The sequence below is a fragment of the Callithrix jacchus genome, chromosome 2, assembly GCF_049354715.1.
Source record: "Callithrix jacchus isolate 240 chromosome 2, calJac240_pri, whole genome shotgun sequence".
NCBI lineage: Eukaryota > Metazoa > Chordata > Mammalia > Primates > Cebidae > Callithrix > Callithrix jacchus.
The window spans coordinates 138,804,009-138,820,804 of record NC_133503.1 but is presented as its reverse complement, the minus strand read 5'-3'; the positions used below and the strand labels follow the sequence as shown (position 1 = coordinate 138,820,804).

The window sequence follows — 16,796 nt, the reverse complement described above, 5'->3', positions numbered from 1 at the left end:
GTCTATTTTGGCTTTTGTTGCCAATGCTTTTGGTGTTTTAGTCATGACGTCCTTGCCTATGCCTATGTCCTGGATTGTTTTGCCTAGGTTTTCTTCAAGGGTTTAAGCCTTTAATTCATCTGGAGTTAATTTTAGTGTAAGGTGTCAGGAAGGGGTCCAGTTTCTGCTTTCTGCACATGGCTGGCCAGTCTTCCCAAGGCCATTTATTAAACAGGGAATCCTTTCCCCATTGCTTGTTTTCGTCAGGTTTGTCAAAGATCAGATGGTTGTAGATATGTTGTGTTGCCTCCGAGGACTCTGTTCTGTTCCATTGGTCTATATCTCTGTTTTGGTACCAGTACCATGCTGTTTTGATTACTATAGCCTTGTTGTATAGTTTAAAGTCAGGGAGCATGATGCCTCCATCTTTGTTTTTTTTGCTTAGAATTGACTTGGCTATGTGGGCTCTCGTCTGGTTCCATATGAAGTTCAAGGTGGTTTTTTCCAGTCCTGTGAAGAGGGTCATAGGTTGCTTGATGAGGATAGTGTTGAATCTATAAATTACTGTGGGCAGAAGGGCCATTTTCACAATATTCATTCTTCCTAACCATGAGCATGGAACGTTTTTCCGTCTGTTTGTGTCCTCTCTTATTTTCTTGATCAGTAGTTTGTATTTCTCCTTGAAGAGGTCCTTTACATCCTTTGTTGGTTGTATTCCTAGGTATTTTATTCTCTTTGTAGCAATTGTGAATGGCAGGTCGTTCTTGATTTGGCTCTCTTTAAGTGTGTTATTGGTGTATAGGAATGCTTGTGATTTCTGCACATTGATTTTGTATCCTGAAACTTTGCTGAAGTTGCTTATCAGTTTCAGGAGATTTTGGGCTGAGACAATGGGGTCTTCTAAATGACAGTCCTGTCATCTGCAAATAGAGACAATTTAACTTCCTCTTTTCCTAATTGAATACCCTTTATTTCTTTTTCTTGCCTGATTGCTCGGCTAGAACTTCCAATACTATATTGAATAGGAGTGATGAGAGAGGGCATTCTTGTCTAGTGCCACATTTCAAAGGGAATGCTTCCAGGTTTTGCCCATTCAGTATGATATTGGTGTTGGTTTGTCGTAAATAGCTTTTGTTATTTTGAGATACTTTCCACTTATACCTAGTTTATTGAGAGTTTTTAGCATAAAGGGCTGTTGAATTTCGTCAAAGGCCTTCTCTGCATCTTTTGAGATGATCATGTGGTTTTGTCTTTGGTTCTGTTTATGTGGTGGATTATAGTTATAGACTTGCGTATGTTGAACCAGCCTTGCATCCCGGGATGAAGCCTACTTGATCATGATAAGCTTTTTGTTGTGCTATTGCAATCAGTTTGCCAGTATTTTATTGAAGATTTTTGCATCTGTGTTGATAATGAATATTGGCCTGAAGTTTTCTTTTTTTGTTGAGTCTCTGCCGGGTTTTGGAATCAGGATGATGTTGGTCTCATAAAATGATTTGCGAAGTATTCTCTCTTTTTGGATTGTTTGGAATAGTTTCAGGACTGGTACCAACTCCTCTTTGTATGTCTGGTAGAATTCAGCTGTGAACCCATCTGGACCTGGACTTTTTTTGTTTGGTAGGCTCTTAATTGCTACTTCAATTTCAGCCCTTGTTATTGGTCTATTCAGGGTTTTGACTTCTTCCTGGTTTAGGCTTGAGAGGGTGCAAGTGTCCAGGAATTGATCAATTTCTTCCAGGTTTACTGGTTTATGTGTATAGAGTTGTTTGTAGTAATCTCTGATGGTAGTTTGTCTGTGGAATTGATGTTGATATCCCCTTTTTCGTTTTTTTTAATTGCATCTGTTTGAGTTTCTTCACTCTTCTTCTTATTAATCTGGCTAGCAGTCTGTGTAGTTTGCTGATCTTTTCAAAAACCCAGCTCCTCGATTTATTGATTTTTTGAAAGGTTTTTTATTTCTCTATCTCCTTCAGTTCTGCTCTGATCTTAGTTATTTCTTATCTTCTGCTAGCTTTTGAGTTTTTTTGATCTTGCTCCTCTAGCTCTTTCAATTTTGATGATAGGATGTCGATTTTAGCTCTTTCCTTGTTTCTCATGTGGGCATTTATTGCTATAAATTTCCCTCTAGACACTGCTTTAAATGTGTCGCAGAGATTCTGGTATGTGCTGTCTTCATTCTCATTGGTTTCGAAGAACATCTTCATTTCTGCCTTCATTTCATTGTGTATACCGTCAACATTCAAGAGCCAGTTGTTCAGTTTCCATGAAGTTGTGCAGTTCTGAGTTAGTTTCTTAATCCTGAGTTCTAATTTGATTGCACTGTAGTCTAAGAGACTGTTTGTTATGATTTCTGTTCTTTTGCATTTGCTGAGGAGTGATTTACTTCCAATTATATGGTCAATTTTGGGGAGTAGGTGTGATGTGGTGCTAAGAAGAATGTATATTCTCTGGATTTGGGGTGGAGAGTTCTGTAGATGTCTGATAGGTTTGCTTGGTCCAGATCTGAGTTCAATCCTGGATATCCTTGTTAATTTTCTATGTCATTGATCTGTCTAATATTGACAGTGGAGTGTTAAAGTCTCCCACTATTATTGTGTGGGAGTCTAAATCTCTTTGTGGGTTGTTAAGAACTTGCTTTATGTATCTGGGTGGTCCTGTATTGGGTGCGTATATATTTAGGATTGTTAGTTCTTGTTGCATTGATCCTTTTACCATTATATAATGCCCTTCTTTGTCTCTTTGGTTCTTTGTTGGTTTAAAGTCTATTTCATCAGAGACTAGGATTGCAACTCCTGCTTTTTTTGCTTTCCATTTGCTTGGTAAATCTTCCTCCATCCCTTTATTTTGAGCCTATGTGTATCCTCGCATGTGAGGTGGGTTTCCTGGATACAGGACACTAATGGATTTTGACTTTTTATTCAATTTGCCAGTCTGTGTCTTTTGAGTGGGGCATTTAGCCCATTTACATTTAAGGTTAATATTGTTATATGTGAATTTGATCCTGCCATTTTGATGCTATCTGGTTGTTTTGCCCATTAGTTGACGCAGTTTCTTCATTGTGTTGATGCTTTTTCCCATTTGGTATAGTTTTGGGGTGGCTGGTACTATGTTTAGTGCTTCTTTCAGGAGCTCTTGTAAGGCAGGCCTGGTGGTGACAAAATCTCTCAGCAATTGCCTGTTCATAAAGGATTTTATTTCTCCTTCATTTATGAAGCTTTTTTGGCTGGATATGAAATTCCAGGTTGAAAGTTCTTTTCTTTAGGGATGTTGAATATTGGCCCCACTCTCTTCTGGCTTGTAGGGTTTCTGCTGATAGATCCACTGTGAGTCTGAAGGGCTTCCCTTTGTGGGTAACCTGACCTTTCTCTCTGGCTGCCCTTAGCATTTTTTTCTTCATTTCAACCCTAGTGAGTCTGATGAATATGTGCCTTGGGGTTGCTCTTCTTGAGGAATATCTTTGTAGTGTTCTCTGTATTTCCTGGACTTGAATATTAGCCTGCCTTGATAGGTTGGGGAAGTTCTCCTGAATAATATCCTGAAGAGTGTTTTCCAGCTTGGATTCATTCTCACCATCACATTCAGGTATACCTATCAAACGTAGATTAGGTCTTTTCACACAATCCCATATTTCTTGGAGGCTTTGTTCATTTCTTTTTTCTCTATTCTTGCCTTCTCATTTTATTTCATTGAGTTGATCTTCAATCTCTGATATCCTTTCTTCTGCTTGGTTGAGTCAGCTATTAAAACCTGTGTATACTTCATGAAGTTCTCTTGTGTTTTTCAGCTCCTTCAGGTCATTTATATCCTCTCTAAGCTGTTTATTCCCATTAGCATTTTGTCAAACCGTTTCTCAAGGTTCTTAGTTTCTTTGCATTGGATTAGAACATGTTTTTTTATCTCAGAGAAGTTTGTTATTACCCAGCTTCTGAAGCCTGTTTCTGTCAGTTCATCAGAATTATTCTCCATCCAGCCTTGTTCCTTTGCTGGTGGAGTTGTGATCCCTTAGAGGAGGCATGGCATTCTGGTTTTGGGTGTTTTCATCCTATTTTTTGCTGGTTTCTTCCCGTCTTTATGGATTTATCTACCTGTGGTCTTTGTAATTGGTGACTTTCGAATGAGGTCTCTGAGTGGATGTCCTTTTTGTTGATGATAAAGTTATTTCTTTCTGTTTTTTTGTTTTTCTTCTAATGGTCCGCCTCCTCTGCTGTAGGACAGCTGGAGGTCAACTCTAGACTCTGCTTGCTTGGGGATCACCTGTGGCGGCTGCAGAACAGTAAGGGTTGCTGCCAGTTTCTTCTGTTATCTTGGTCCCAGAAGGATAGCCACCAGATGTCAGCCTGAGCTTTACTTAATGAGGTTTCTCTGTGGATATACAGGGGTCAGGGAGCTGCTTGAGGAGACATTCTGGCCCTTAAAGGAGCTCAGCTGCTGAGCTGTGAGCTCCGTTGTTTCGTTCAGAGCTGCTGGGCAGGTACGTTTAAGTCTGCTGCAGCGGAACTCATAACTACCTTTTTTCCCAGGTGCACTATCTTGGGATGGTGGATCTTTATTTATAAGTTTCTGACATGCTGCTGCGTTTTTTCAGAGCTGCTCTTCCCAGCTAGGAGGTAGCCTAGTCACAGTGTGCCAGCAGAGGAGTTGCTGAGCTGCCATGAGCTCTTCCCAGCTGCTTTGTGAACTTCCTTGCGGTTTTGTTTATAGAGGTATAGTTAGAACTGCCTCGGTAATGGCAGTCTGCCTCAGTAATGGTGGACTGCCTCTGTAATGGCAGACTGCCTTGGTAGTGGCAGACTGCCTTGGCAATGGCGGACGCCCTTCCTCCCGCAGAGTGGGACCGTCCTGTATCCAGCTGCACTTGCTTTGAAACTCTCAATCCTGAGCATTTCATATTGCTGGTCTTTGTGGGGATGCGACCCACTGAGCCAGATCACCTGACTCCTTGTTTCAGCCCCCTTTTTTTCAGTTGAATGGGTGGCTCTGTCTCCCAGGCATCGCAGGTGCCAGTTGAAATGGCCACCCAAATTTGTGTGAGTTTTTGTGCGGAGACCCGCTGTGTTGGCTGAAACAGCCATGCTGGAGACTTGTAGTGCTTTTCAGCCTGGGAATCTACTGGTCTTTGGGCAATAATAACTTATTTGGAAATGCGATCATGACTTACTCTGTGTGTTGTTCTTGCTGGGGGCTGCACTCCAGAGCTGTTCCTATTCGGCCATCTTGGATCCTCCTCTCTTCTGTTTACTTTTTTCAGTGAGGCTAATTGAAAATTTAGAATCACATACATTATGATTCTGAAATATTCTTGGTGACTCAAAATACTTTTCCATTGCCTAGGGCTGCTTTGGTGGCTTTCCCTCACACTTAAAACCCAAATCTCTGACTCTGACCTAGGGGGCCCTTTGTGTAATCTCCCCACTCTCCCTTGCTGACTTTACTCTGGACCTGCATGTTCTTCCTTGGCCATGGTGAGCTCACAGACTCTAACTGGAATGCTGTGCATCCTCATCCTTGAGGGTCCCTCCTTGACCTCACTGAGGTCTCTTCTCACAGTGCCTCCCCTGACTACCTTCCATCTCTCTTCTCTACTTACCTTTCATAGACTTTACTAATAGCTGAAATTAATATTTTTTCACTTGTCTCCCCCAACAGAATTTAAGCTCCACTAGATTACAAACCCTAGTAGGGTTTGGAGCAGGGTGTATGTCCTGTTTATCTAATTTCTTTATTCTCAGCACCTAGAACAGGGTCTGCATAGTAGGTGCTCAAAAAAAAGTGAACTTGAGCAAGGCATGTAATGACACATTTGAATACCATGTGTCACATTATCTTGGCACACAAAATGTTGAGAAGATGTTGGCAAGATGTTGGTCAAAGGATGCAAAATTTCAGTTAGATGGAATAAGTTCAAGGGGTCTCTGTACAGCATGGTGACTATAATTAATGACAATGTATTGTATTCTTCAAAATTGCCTAGAGAATAAGTTTTATGTGTTCTCGCTGAGGGAATGTGTTCTCTTTCCGGGTCCACAAGGGGGTGTAGTTTTAAGGGCAAGAACTTTCCAGCGCCATTCCCCTCTCCCATGCCTCTCCATCCAGAGTGGAAAAGGGTCAAAAGTCAATCACTCCAGCGGAAGTTTAAGGGAACTCTTTTCATTGGCCAGGGAACTTGGAGAAGGTGGGAATTCCCCCCCATGTTAAAAGTCCCTGTTTTCCTCTTCTGGGCAGATTTCCCCCCCTGCGGTCCCCTTCTGCACTCTTCATGGAAGCCTTTTTCTCTTTCATCTTTTTCTCTCTCCTTTTTCTTTTTCTTTACCTAAATAAATCACTTTCTGCAAACACTGTTTTGGGGTCCAATATTTACTTTATGAGTACACTTGCCATGGTCCCCTCTCTCATTCTTGAGAGAGCAGGAGACCAAGAGCCTGGAGCCCACTGGGGAGTGAGTTGAGCACTCCGCTGAACCCCAAAACCCCAATATCACCACACAAAATGAATATGTGAAGCAATGCAAATGTTAATTAGCTTGGCTTAGCCATTCTGTAATATATACATAAACAAACATACTGTTTTTGGGGGGTTTTCTTGGATACAGGGTCTTGCTCTGTCACCTTAGCTGGAATGCAGTGGCACTATTTATCATAGCTCATTGCAGTCTCCAACTCTTGGGTTCAGGCAATCCTCCCAGTTCAGCCTCCCAAGTAGCTAGGACTCCAGCCCTGTGCCACCACACTAATTTTTTAAATTTTTATTAAAGAGATGGGGTCTTGCTGTATTGCCTGGGCTGGTCTCGAACGCTTGGCCTCAAGTGATGCACCTCTTCCTTCCAAAGTGCTGGGATTACAGGTGTGAGCCACCACACCTGGCCAAATACATACAATTTTTATTTGTCAATTAAAATAAATAAATACATACATACAACTTGGAAAAAATGTTCAAAAGGCAAGTAATCAATTCTGTATAATCCGTTTGCCAATAAAAGACCATAGTTGTATAAGACCCTCCTGCTTATTCAAGTTGTATTCAAGTGTATTTATAGCTGCCATTTCATGTTAATAGCTGGCACCTAGTGTCCAGGACCACCCCTCCAGGGTTAATTGGCTTGTTTCTTTTCTCCTAAGCATGACAGACGACATTTCCTTAAAGATGCCCTTCATGGTAATTATGAAACCCTGAGATCTCTTGCTATACATCTTGCCTCTTGTTCAACATGCCCAGTACCAAAGGCATGACAGCCAAGAGAGTGGGCAGCATTTGAACTTTTTTCAAAAATAAAACCTTGGTATATAAAATACATTAGAGAATTCAGAAGGCCAAATGAGTAAAGTATACAGAAAAGTAAAGACCTGGAGAGATAAGAGACAGTAGGGAGGCCAAGGCAGGTGTATCACATGAGGTCAGGAGTTTGAGGCCAACATAGTGAAACTCTGTCTCTACTAAAAATACAAAAAAAAAAAAATTAGCCGGCAGAGGTGGTGCATGCCTGTGATCCTGCTACTTGGGAGGCTGAGGCAATAGAATCGCTTGAACCCAGAAAGCAGAAATTACAGTGAGCCAAGATTGCACCACTGCACTCCAGCCTGGGCAACAGAGAGAGACTCTGTTTAAAAAAAAAAAAAAGACAGTAAAAGTACCTCCTTAGTAAATAGTTTTAACTTTTAACCAAACTGTATTGTTCTTCTTCATTAGCATTTGCATGGTTTCTTCTCAGACTCCACATCATTCAACATTTTGATGGATATGTTATTTATCAAAGGCAAATATAAAAGTAAGTTCTGCAATTTCTATTTGTTGAACAATTCTGCGGTGTTTGCTGGTGTAGGAATTAGGGGGAAAATGAGTCATGCAAAAGTGATTCCTATAGTCTTGATAAGTGGCTGAATTATGGAGACCTAATGAAGTTTGAAAACATTGCATTGCGTGCCATCACTTAAAATAAATATCCCAGATTTTACTTATGCTAAAATTGTAAAGCAGCTTTTAAAAGATTAGTTCTTCCTGTATGACCTGATAGTTTATTTTAACATTTAGTTAATTGCTAAATGACTTTAAGAAATGGCTTTTATTTTGTCGAAATACACTTTTCAGTAGATGTTGCTGAACAGATGAGAGCTTTGGGCGCCAGGAGTAGAGGAACTCTGGCTAACACCGCGATCCACTTTTCACTTTTGGCAGGTGCTTTGGAAGTCTTGATAGAGATGAAAAACCAAGATGTGAAGTTCACTGTAGATACCTATGTTCTTGCTTTTGCAATTTGCTATAAACTGGTAAGATTCTTTCCCCTTAACTTTGAGAGCATTGTGGGTAGTCTTTGAGGGAGGATTTTTTTTCTCTCTTCAAATAAAATTCAGTTCCTCTGAAGTCTGTTTTTCATCTGGTGCAAATGTTTTAATTTTAAATGTATTCATTTTCAGAAAACTCAAGTTAGCTATATCAGACAGTTTTGTCATGGGAAAAGTAATTTTTTCATCTACCACTCTTCTCTGGTGTTTGTGTAGATAGTGAGAACAAGAGGCAATGTGTTGGGTTCAGTCTCTGCTTTAGAGTCATCTCTCATGCTGAACTCTGCTAGATCCGTCTTCCCTGTTGTCCCCTTCTATGGAAATCTTAGCTTCCTTCATTGGTAAACTCAAGGACGACTTTGTCCTCATCTGTGAAGTTTTTTGTAATCACCAGATTCGGAAGTGATGTTTGTCACCTCCAGATATCCCTTATTTATGCTCTGTTTGTGTCACTTCCCTGGTACTTTGACATAGCCTAATGTTGTACTTGGCAGATCCACGTTCCATTCTCCCCACTTGAGTGTGAGCTCCTTAAGGCTTCTTTGTATCCCACCACATAACACAGTGCCTGGTATCCAGTTGTTTTTTAATAAATGTAGGTGACATGAAAATGAACTCAGGACAGAGACCATGACTTACAAGTTCTTTTATCAATACAAAAAATTAACCGGGCATGGTGCCTATAATCCCAGCTACTTGGGACGCTGAGGCAGGAGAATCACTTGAACCCAAGAGGTGGAGGTTGCAGTGAGCTGAGGTCACGCCACTACATCCAGCCTGGGCAACAAGAGTGAAACTCTGTCTCAAAAAAAAAGTTATTTTATCATTACTGTACCAGGATTGTTTCTTGCCCGTAGAAACTATTTCTTCAGTGTTTAGTTTAGTAAATGAATGATAATTGAAATCATGAAATGGTCAGTGTTTAATGTATTACTGTTGTCATTCGTGTCATTTAGACATTGTTAACCTGGCACACAAAACCTCTTTATACTGGAAACAAAGGAACTCCAAGCGAAGTCGAAGAACGTGGGCTGCTGAAAAACACCCATAAAGAGTGTAGCAATACCAGTTTTCCAAAACGAGTGGACACCTGGGTTATAGTGGAAAGAAAACCAACTGGAAATTGAGAAACTTGGAGTCTAGTCGTAACTTTGGTATTAACTGGCTTTTATGTAGCTTAGAACTCATTGCCTATCTCATTTTACAAATGAGAGGGTTAGATTTGTAAGTCAGCAAACTTTTTTTAATAAAAGGCCAGATAGTAAATATTTTAGGCTTTGGGGACCACATATGTCTCTGCCTCATATGATCTCTGTCCTCTCTGTACTATATTTGTTGTTTTTGTTTTTACAGGCCTTTAAAAATGTTAGTCATTCTTAGCTTTGGCTACATTTAGCCTGAGGGTCATAGCTTGCTGACCTCTGGATTCAGTAATTCTTTCCATTCATACCGTTCTAAGATTCTAGGAGGCCAAAAAACCACACAGCACTAGAGCATCACTTACTCAGCATTGCAATTCCCAGTCTTCTGTATTCTACTTAGGGATGTCTCCTTGAGTATATACTGGCTCACACCTATAATCCTAGCCCTTTGGGAGGCTGAGGTGGGTGAATCACCTGAGGTCAGGAGTTCGAGACCAGCTTGGCCAAAATGGTGAAACCCCGTCCCTACTAAAAAAACAAAAATTAGCTAGGTGTGGTAGCACATACCTATAATCCCAGCTACTTTGGAGGCTGAGACAGAAGAATCGTTTGAACCCAGTAGGCAGAGGTTGCAGTGAGCCAAGATCACGGCATTGAACTCCATCATGGGCAGCAGAGTAAGACTCTGTCTCAAAAACAATAAATAAATTCTACTTAGGAAAGGCCAGAAGACTTTTCTCCCCTGTGTCATGTTTGAGAATAACTTGTTTCACCCAGAGGAGATGAGTTGAAAAAGTGATCTGGTCAGCTAGTACAAATTCCACGTCAATTCTGGCCCCCTCTCATCCCATTTGGACTTTATTTTGACAAGAGTGGCAACTTGGTCATGACAGATGACATAGATGCACAGCCAGGCTGCTCTCATAAACCTAATCCCCTGCAGCATGCATAAAGGAAGAGGATTTGGTTTTACCCCTCCTGTTTTTATGTCATTCACATTCTTGGATTTTTTTTTAAGGTTTCTATTTTCATGGGATTCTTTTATAATGTAAGTTCAAATTAGTGCTGATGTTTTCAAATATTTGACATATGAATATTTTTAGATTGGAAATTCCCCCAGGAAAAGTTTCCTTGTGTTGTTGAACCTTATTCTGGTAAAAACTGCCCCAATTCAGAAAGTTGAAAATGAGCTTTGAAAATAAATTAATTTAGATTTGAGCTGCTAACATATCAGTAGCCTGATGTATTTGCAAATAGTCTCTATATGGGGCTTAATCTTCTAAGTGGCTTGAGGGAGGTTGTAGGAAATCCTTACAAAAGGAATTCTAAATACTGAGCACTATTCATCATTTTATTGAACTTAAAGATTTATGACATTAATCAAACAATCCTGTCTCCTCACAGAATAGCCCTGAGTCTTTTAAAATCTGTTCTACATTAAGAGAAGAAGCCCTACTCAAAGGAGAAATTCTCCCCAGGAGAGCATCCTGTTTCGCCGTGGCATTAGCTCTGAATCAGGTAAAGCTTTGGGGTGCACAGAAGTAAATTGGGAGTGGCCAGGACTTTACTACTTTTATGTGTCTTTGCTTTTATTTTCTTCCTTCTGACTGTATCATAAAGAAGTAGTCCCAATAAAGAGACCAATGCCCTTGCTGCTATGGAAACCTATGATCTATACATATACCTGCAAAGAACGTTTTCATTTATATTTGGGAACCTAACATGCATTTCTAAATAGAAGGGTAGAGAAATTTCTCAAGTAATTAAAATGAAAATTGCAAATCATCAGTTTATGTTGTAACGTTCTCAGAGAACAGTTTAGTTTAATGCTTTCCAAAGTTGAATTTGCCTGAGATGAATGAAGACTGCTGAGTCAGTCCATTGTAGACGTGGGATCCATCATATATTTCATAGTTATACCCAACTACTACTGTTATTTGGGTAAGTCTTTAGTGATCATTTAGCCTCATTCCCCTGACTGGACAGATGGAGGTAGCAGAGACCCAGAGATAAGAGGGGAGCTCCCTGAGGTCCTGCCTCAGTGATGGACAGAGTTAGTGCTGGAACCCTGGAACACCCTCTCTTGGAAGAGCCTCTCCTCTGAGATTTCCTGTTCCAAGTCCTAAAAAATATGAAATGCTTTACATGTTAGTAAAGGAAACTTTATAGCAGAAAAATAATAGCCAAGCCAGGTTATTTTCCTGGCAGGTAAAATATAGCTAAAATATAGCTAGAGAACTCTTATTAATTGGAAATCAAAATATGAGGGTGATCCACTTCTATATACTGCTGGGAAGAGTCATTGAAGAACAAAGACTGAAGAGGTTGTACACTTACCAGGCCTCCACTGGGTCAAGAACATTTATTTAACTTTCCAAGCTTCCCTTGGTATCCAGGGGAATTATTTTGTCTTCTTAATCTGTCATGAGGTGAGTGAGGTGAATTAAAGTCTCTTCTAAGGTATGTGTTTTTCTTTCTTTGTGTAGCTCCTGTAGTTTTTCTTCATGTGCAAGTTATACTGTTTGGTGCACAGAGACATCATCACTGTAACGTCATCATTGTAAATCCCTCACTTTTGCATTCTAAAGTGCCTGTCTAGGTCATGTGTTCTGCCTTTGCCCTGAATTCAACCTTATCCAATATTAATATCTCCACCCCTCTTTTTGCTTGTTTCTTTCTTTGTTTTTATCAGGTGTGCATTTGCCTGATGTACAGCTTTTCCTATCCCTTATTATTTTTTTTTTTTTTTTGAGACGGAGTTTCGCTCTTGTTACCCAGGCTGGAATGCAATGGCGCGATCTCGGCTCACCGCAACCTCTGCCTCCTGGGTTCAGGCAATTCTCCTGCCTCAGCCTCCTGAGTAGCTGGGATTACAGGCACGCACCACCGTGCCCAGCTAATTTTTTTTTTTGTATTTTTAGTAGAGACGGGGTTTCACCATGTTGACCAGGATGGTCTCGATCTCTCAATCTCGTGATCCACCCGCCTCGGCCTCCCAAAGTGCTGGGATTACAGGCGTGAACCACTGCGCCCGGCCTCCTATCCCTTATTTTTGCAGTCTTTCTGAATTGTTTTGTTTTAGCTGTATGTCTTAGATACTACATAAATTTCTATGTTGCTTTGTAATATGATGCTAATCTTTTAATATCCATTTATATTAATATGACATATATTTGACCTCAGGTCTTATTTGATGCTTTCTGTTTCTGTAACTTTTTCTACTATCTTATGCCATGTGGTTGTTTTCTCTAGTTGGTATTTTTGTTCTAGTGGTGACTTAAAAACCATAGTTTTGATTTTCTTAATTCTCTAATTCTTTTATAATACCTGTTAATTCCCTAATATAAGTAATGGTGAAATTAATATATTCCCTCTGTTTTTTGTCTTATTTTCCTGCTCTCCCTCCACCACCCAATTTTGGTTGGTATTTCACTTTGATAGTGCTCACTTTACTCTTAAATGTACTTGATTTGTCAGTTTTAAGTGATATTTTTTGGGCCACTGATAATAAAGATAATGAAATGGGAATGCATTCTCTACCTCTAATGTCTTTCCCTTCTCTTTCTAACTTTTGTTAGTGTTAACATTGCTTCGTCGTCCGAGCATGTAACATGTGCACTCTGTTCTATAGCCTCACTCCCCACTCGTTAGTCCTGTGTGGAGATAAATACGTTGCTTGATGCTTGTTGGCTGAAGTGAGTATTCCGGTAAATTCTTTGGAGGAACAGTATCCCCTGAGTTCTTGGTATTTTAAATTATTTTATTTGCCTGTTGTTTTTGTACTTGAACTACAATTTGGCCAGATTTACAATTTCAAGGTGACATTTGCTTTTCTTGAGGTTTTTTTAGGCATTGCTTTTCTGTCTTCTAGTATGGAATATTGCTGTGGAGAAATCTAAGGCCTGCCTGATTTTTTTCCACTTCTGATTGACATGATCTTGTTCATTTTTCTCATTTCTTTCTGCTATGTCCATGGAAATATTTTTCTATTAGGGTTTCTTCATCGGCCAGTTACTCTTTTTTTTGAGACAGAGTCTCACTCTGTCACTCAGGCTGGAGTGCAGTGGCGCAGTCTCAGTTTACTGCAACCTCCGCCTCCTGGGTTCAAGTTATTCTTCTGCCTCAGCCTCCCCAGTAGCTGGGATTTTAGGCGTGCACCCAGCTAAGTTTTGTATTTTAGTAGAGATGGGGTTTCACCATGTTGGCCACACACAGCTAATTTTTGTATTTTAGAAGAGATGGGATTTCTACTAAACCCATCTGGGTTAGCCAGGCTGGTCTTGAACTCCTGACTTCAAGGGATCCGCCTGCCTCCGCCTCCCAAGGTACTAGGGTTACAGGCGTGAGTCACTCTGCCAGTTATTTTCTTAATTTTGTTCTACTGTGTTCCTTTTCCCCTTTTAAAAATATGATCTTTATGAGTGTCATGTGGTGGTTCTTTTTTGACTATTCACATTGAAAAGTAAGTTTCAGGCCTAGCACAGTGGCTCCTCCCTGTAATCCCAGCACTTTGGGATTGGCGAGGATCACTTGAGTCCCCAGGAGTTTGAGACCAGCCAAGACAACATAGGGAGACCCTGTCTCTCCAAAACAAAAACAAAAACAAGTGCAGCAGTATGTAGTACATGCCTGTAGTCCTTGCTGCTCAGGAGACTGAGGCAGGAAAATATCTTGTGCCCAGGGGTTTGAGGCTGCAATGAGCTGTGATTACACAACTACACTCCAGTCTGGGTGACAGAGCAAGACTGTCTCTAAAAAATAAAAATTTAAAAATCAAAGAAAAACGTAAGTTTCTTTTAGACCAGTCACTTGTAGATTTATGTCGAGAGAGAGAGCGCAACAGAGAGGCACACCAGAGCCCTGTTCTAGACTAGCAGGATTTTTCTTCCTATAACCCAGAGTTTTGTCAACAAGTATATACCGGCTTTCTTTGTTTTAAGCCAACAGGATTAGGCACTGCGGAGATTTTTGGCGAGCAGTCTCTTCTCTGCCGCTGCTGTCTTAGGAACATACTGCTTCCAGTGAATACGGCTTGTCTATGGAAATGCTTGACTAGCCTCATCTCTGCCACCACAAGGATCCACAGAAGTTCTCTTTACTAGTCTTACACTCTGTTCTTTCTCATCATTGTAAACAGGAATTAGATTTTGTACTTCAGGTGGTGCCCTTACCTTTGAGAGCTGTCCTGTTGTGGGTTCTTTCTGAGATACGGAGCACCGTCCACCTCTGACTGCTTTCTCCTGAACCCGGCCAGCCTCCATCTCCAGGGTTTCCAGCAGTGTTTCCAACTCTGCTGTGGTTGAGGTTTCTAAGTTCTAATCATATATGTCAAAGACAGGCTTTGCACTTTGTTCCTCATACCTATTTTTTTAGAAGCTGATTCCAGTAGGAGAAGGGGAAATGCCAACTTTATGCCTGCATCTTAAAAACTGGACTCAGTCAGGTTGTTAAAATATTCAACAATATGCTCTTGGAGGGAGCATTTTATGGAATGTTTAGTTTTAATTTCCAAAACATTTTTTCCTTGTGGACTTCAAAACCCTGGAGTCACCTTAATAGGAATATACTGCCTTCTCTAAGTAATCTTTTACAATAACATTAGTTCATATGGTATAGGATATGATTGTTTCTCTTCCTTCTAGAATGAGGTGGCACAAGCTATGTCCATTTTTTCTCAAATCATGAATCCAGAAAGCATAACCTGCACTAATTTAAATGTAAGTGACTTCTTTATGGTATAAGGTAAGCCTTGAAATGTATACATATATTATAATAAAATGATGCCTAAATTTTTGGCTGTATATAATGACTTATCTCCCAATGTTTTTATTCAATTCTGATCAGCAGTCATTTATTGAATTCTTCTCTGTGAAAATTACAGTATCACCCTTGTAAGAAGAGTCAACACAGCTGTTGCTTCCAGGATTTTGTAAACAGATAGGAGAGTGGTAGATATGCTCACGTATAAGACATGGCTAGATGCTGAAGACATGAGAATATGGCTAAGAAAGCTGTAGATGTAGAGAGGAGGAGGGGATGGAGACACATCCTCCAGGCTCTTTACTGAGCCTTGAAAGAAACCTGTGTGCTAACTGCATCTTATTGGTGGTCCCTAACTCATGGCATTGTTGCAATTAACGAGCTTGTATGCCTGTGGTACACAAAATAGTACCTGACATGTGGTAAGCATTCAATAAACGTTATCTATTGTTATTCTTATTATGTTGCCAGTATGCCCATGGCCTTCTTCCCCATTAACGTATCTGGGCCACCTGGGTCACTTATTTGGGGCCTTGTGGTCTGGGTCAGCAAGTGGCTGCACACATATCACCAAGACATGCAAAACCTTAATCCCTAAAACTAAAAGCAAAGGGAAAAAATTATCACAGGTTCACAAGATTATAATAATAAATAAAGTTTGAGGTATATTACCACTCCCAGAGTTTGAGCAGTGAGTCAGAAAACCTTCCTGGACCAATTAAAAAAGACTATCTCATCCTTAAGGACACCAGTCCATATTGAGACTCCTTGCATACTGTGACTACTTATATGTGGGGAGTTGCAAAAGAAAAAACTTTTAGGAGTTTATAGTCTCCTGAAACAGTCAAAAGGTTGAGATGAAGAAAACATTTTTAGAAGGATAGAAATGTGTAAGCATTAGCATGACACAAACTAGGATAACAGATCACAGTAATTAATTGAGTATTCTAAGATGAGTAGATGAAGAGGATCAGGGGGATCAGGGGTGGCTGACAGGAGCAACGTGAGGGGCCTTTAGGGAGGGTACAGCAGCTTTTACATGAGAGAAAGTTCACTCCGAGGAACCAGAAAGATGGAAACAGCGGTAACAGAATTTGAAAAAATGAAATGAGTTTGGAATGGAAGAAATAAAGTACTAGAAAAATATTGACAAAGAGACTTTTCAGTTCCAAAGGGCATGAGCTTGGAGGGCATGAATTCAACTATATACACCTGGCAATGGATTTGATATGAACTGATGAATGCCATAAGCAAGCGGGGAAGTAAGAGGGCTCAGAAATGAGTTTGTAAGGCATTAATGATGAGGCAGAGGAAGCACCAGAAAAGACAGGAAAGGACTCATAGCTGTGTAGAAATCCAAATGGCTGAGAGCTGTCCCTGTGTTAGGCTGCTGAAGGTAGCTCCTGTTCATCCTGGGGGCCAAAGCAGAAACTGTAGGTCTGAGCAGGTGGGTCAGCCTGAAAAGCTCACAGGCTAAAGCAGGTCTGAGAGGCCAAGGTTGGCAAAGGTCCAGAGTCCAGAAGGTCAAGTTATTTGAGCAAGTGATACTAGTAAGCTAAACAGACTGGGAAGCCTGGTCTTCCAACAGGCACAGTACATCTTTGACTTCTCTGCTTCCTACTGGATATGGACAGCTCTG

General features: G+C 40.5%; 1 protein-coding gene across 4 annotated transcripts in view; it reads left to right on the top strand.

Moving 5' to 3' along the window:
• Positions 1-16,796, top strand: part of PTCD2 (pentatricopeptide repeat domain 2) — a 44,598-nt gene that overhangs the window by 15,087 nt on the left and 12,715 nt on the right. For 2 of the 4 annotated variants that reach the window (XM_008991955.5, XM_078365368.1), the window contains 4 exons: positions 7,663-7,741; positions 8,149-8,240; positions 10,802-10,915; positions 15,040-15,114. In XM_008991955.5, coding sequence (XP_008990203.4) covers positions 7,663-7,741; positions 8,149-8,240; positions 10,802-10,915; positions 15,040-15,114 — 360 coding nt within the window. The remainder of the gene's footprint in view (positions 1-7,662; positions 7,742-8,148; positions 8,241-10,801; positions 10,916-15,039; positions 15,115-16,796) is intronic. The other 2 variants (XM_035291434.3, XM_035291435.3) reach the window with 2 other exon arrangements.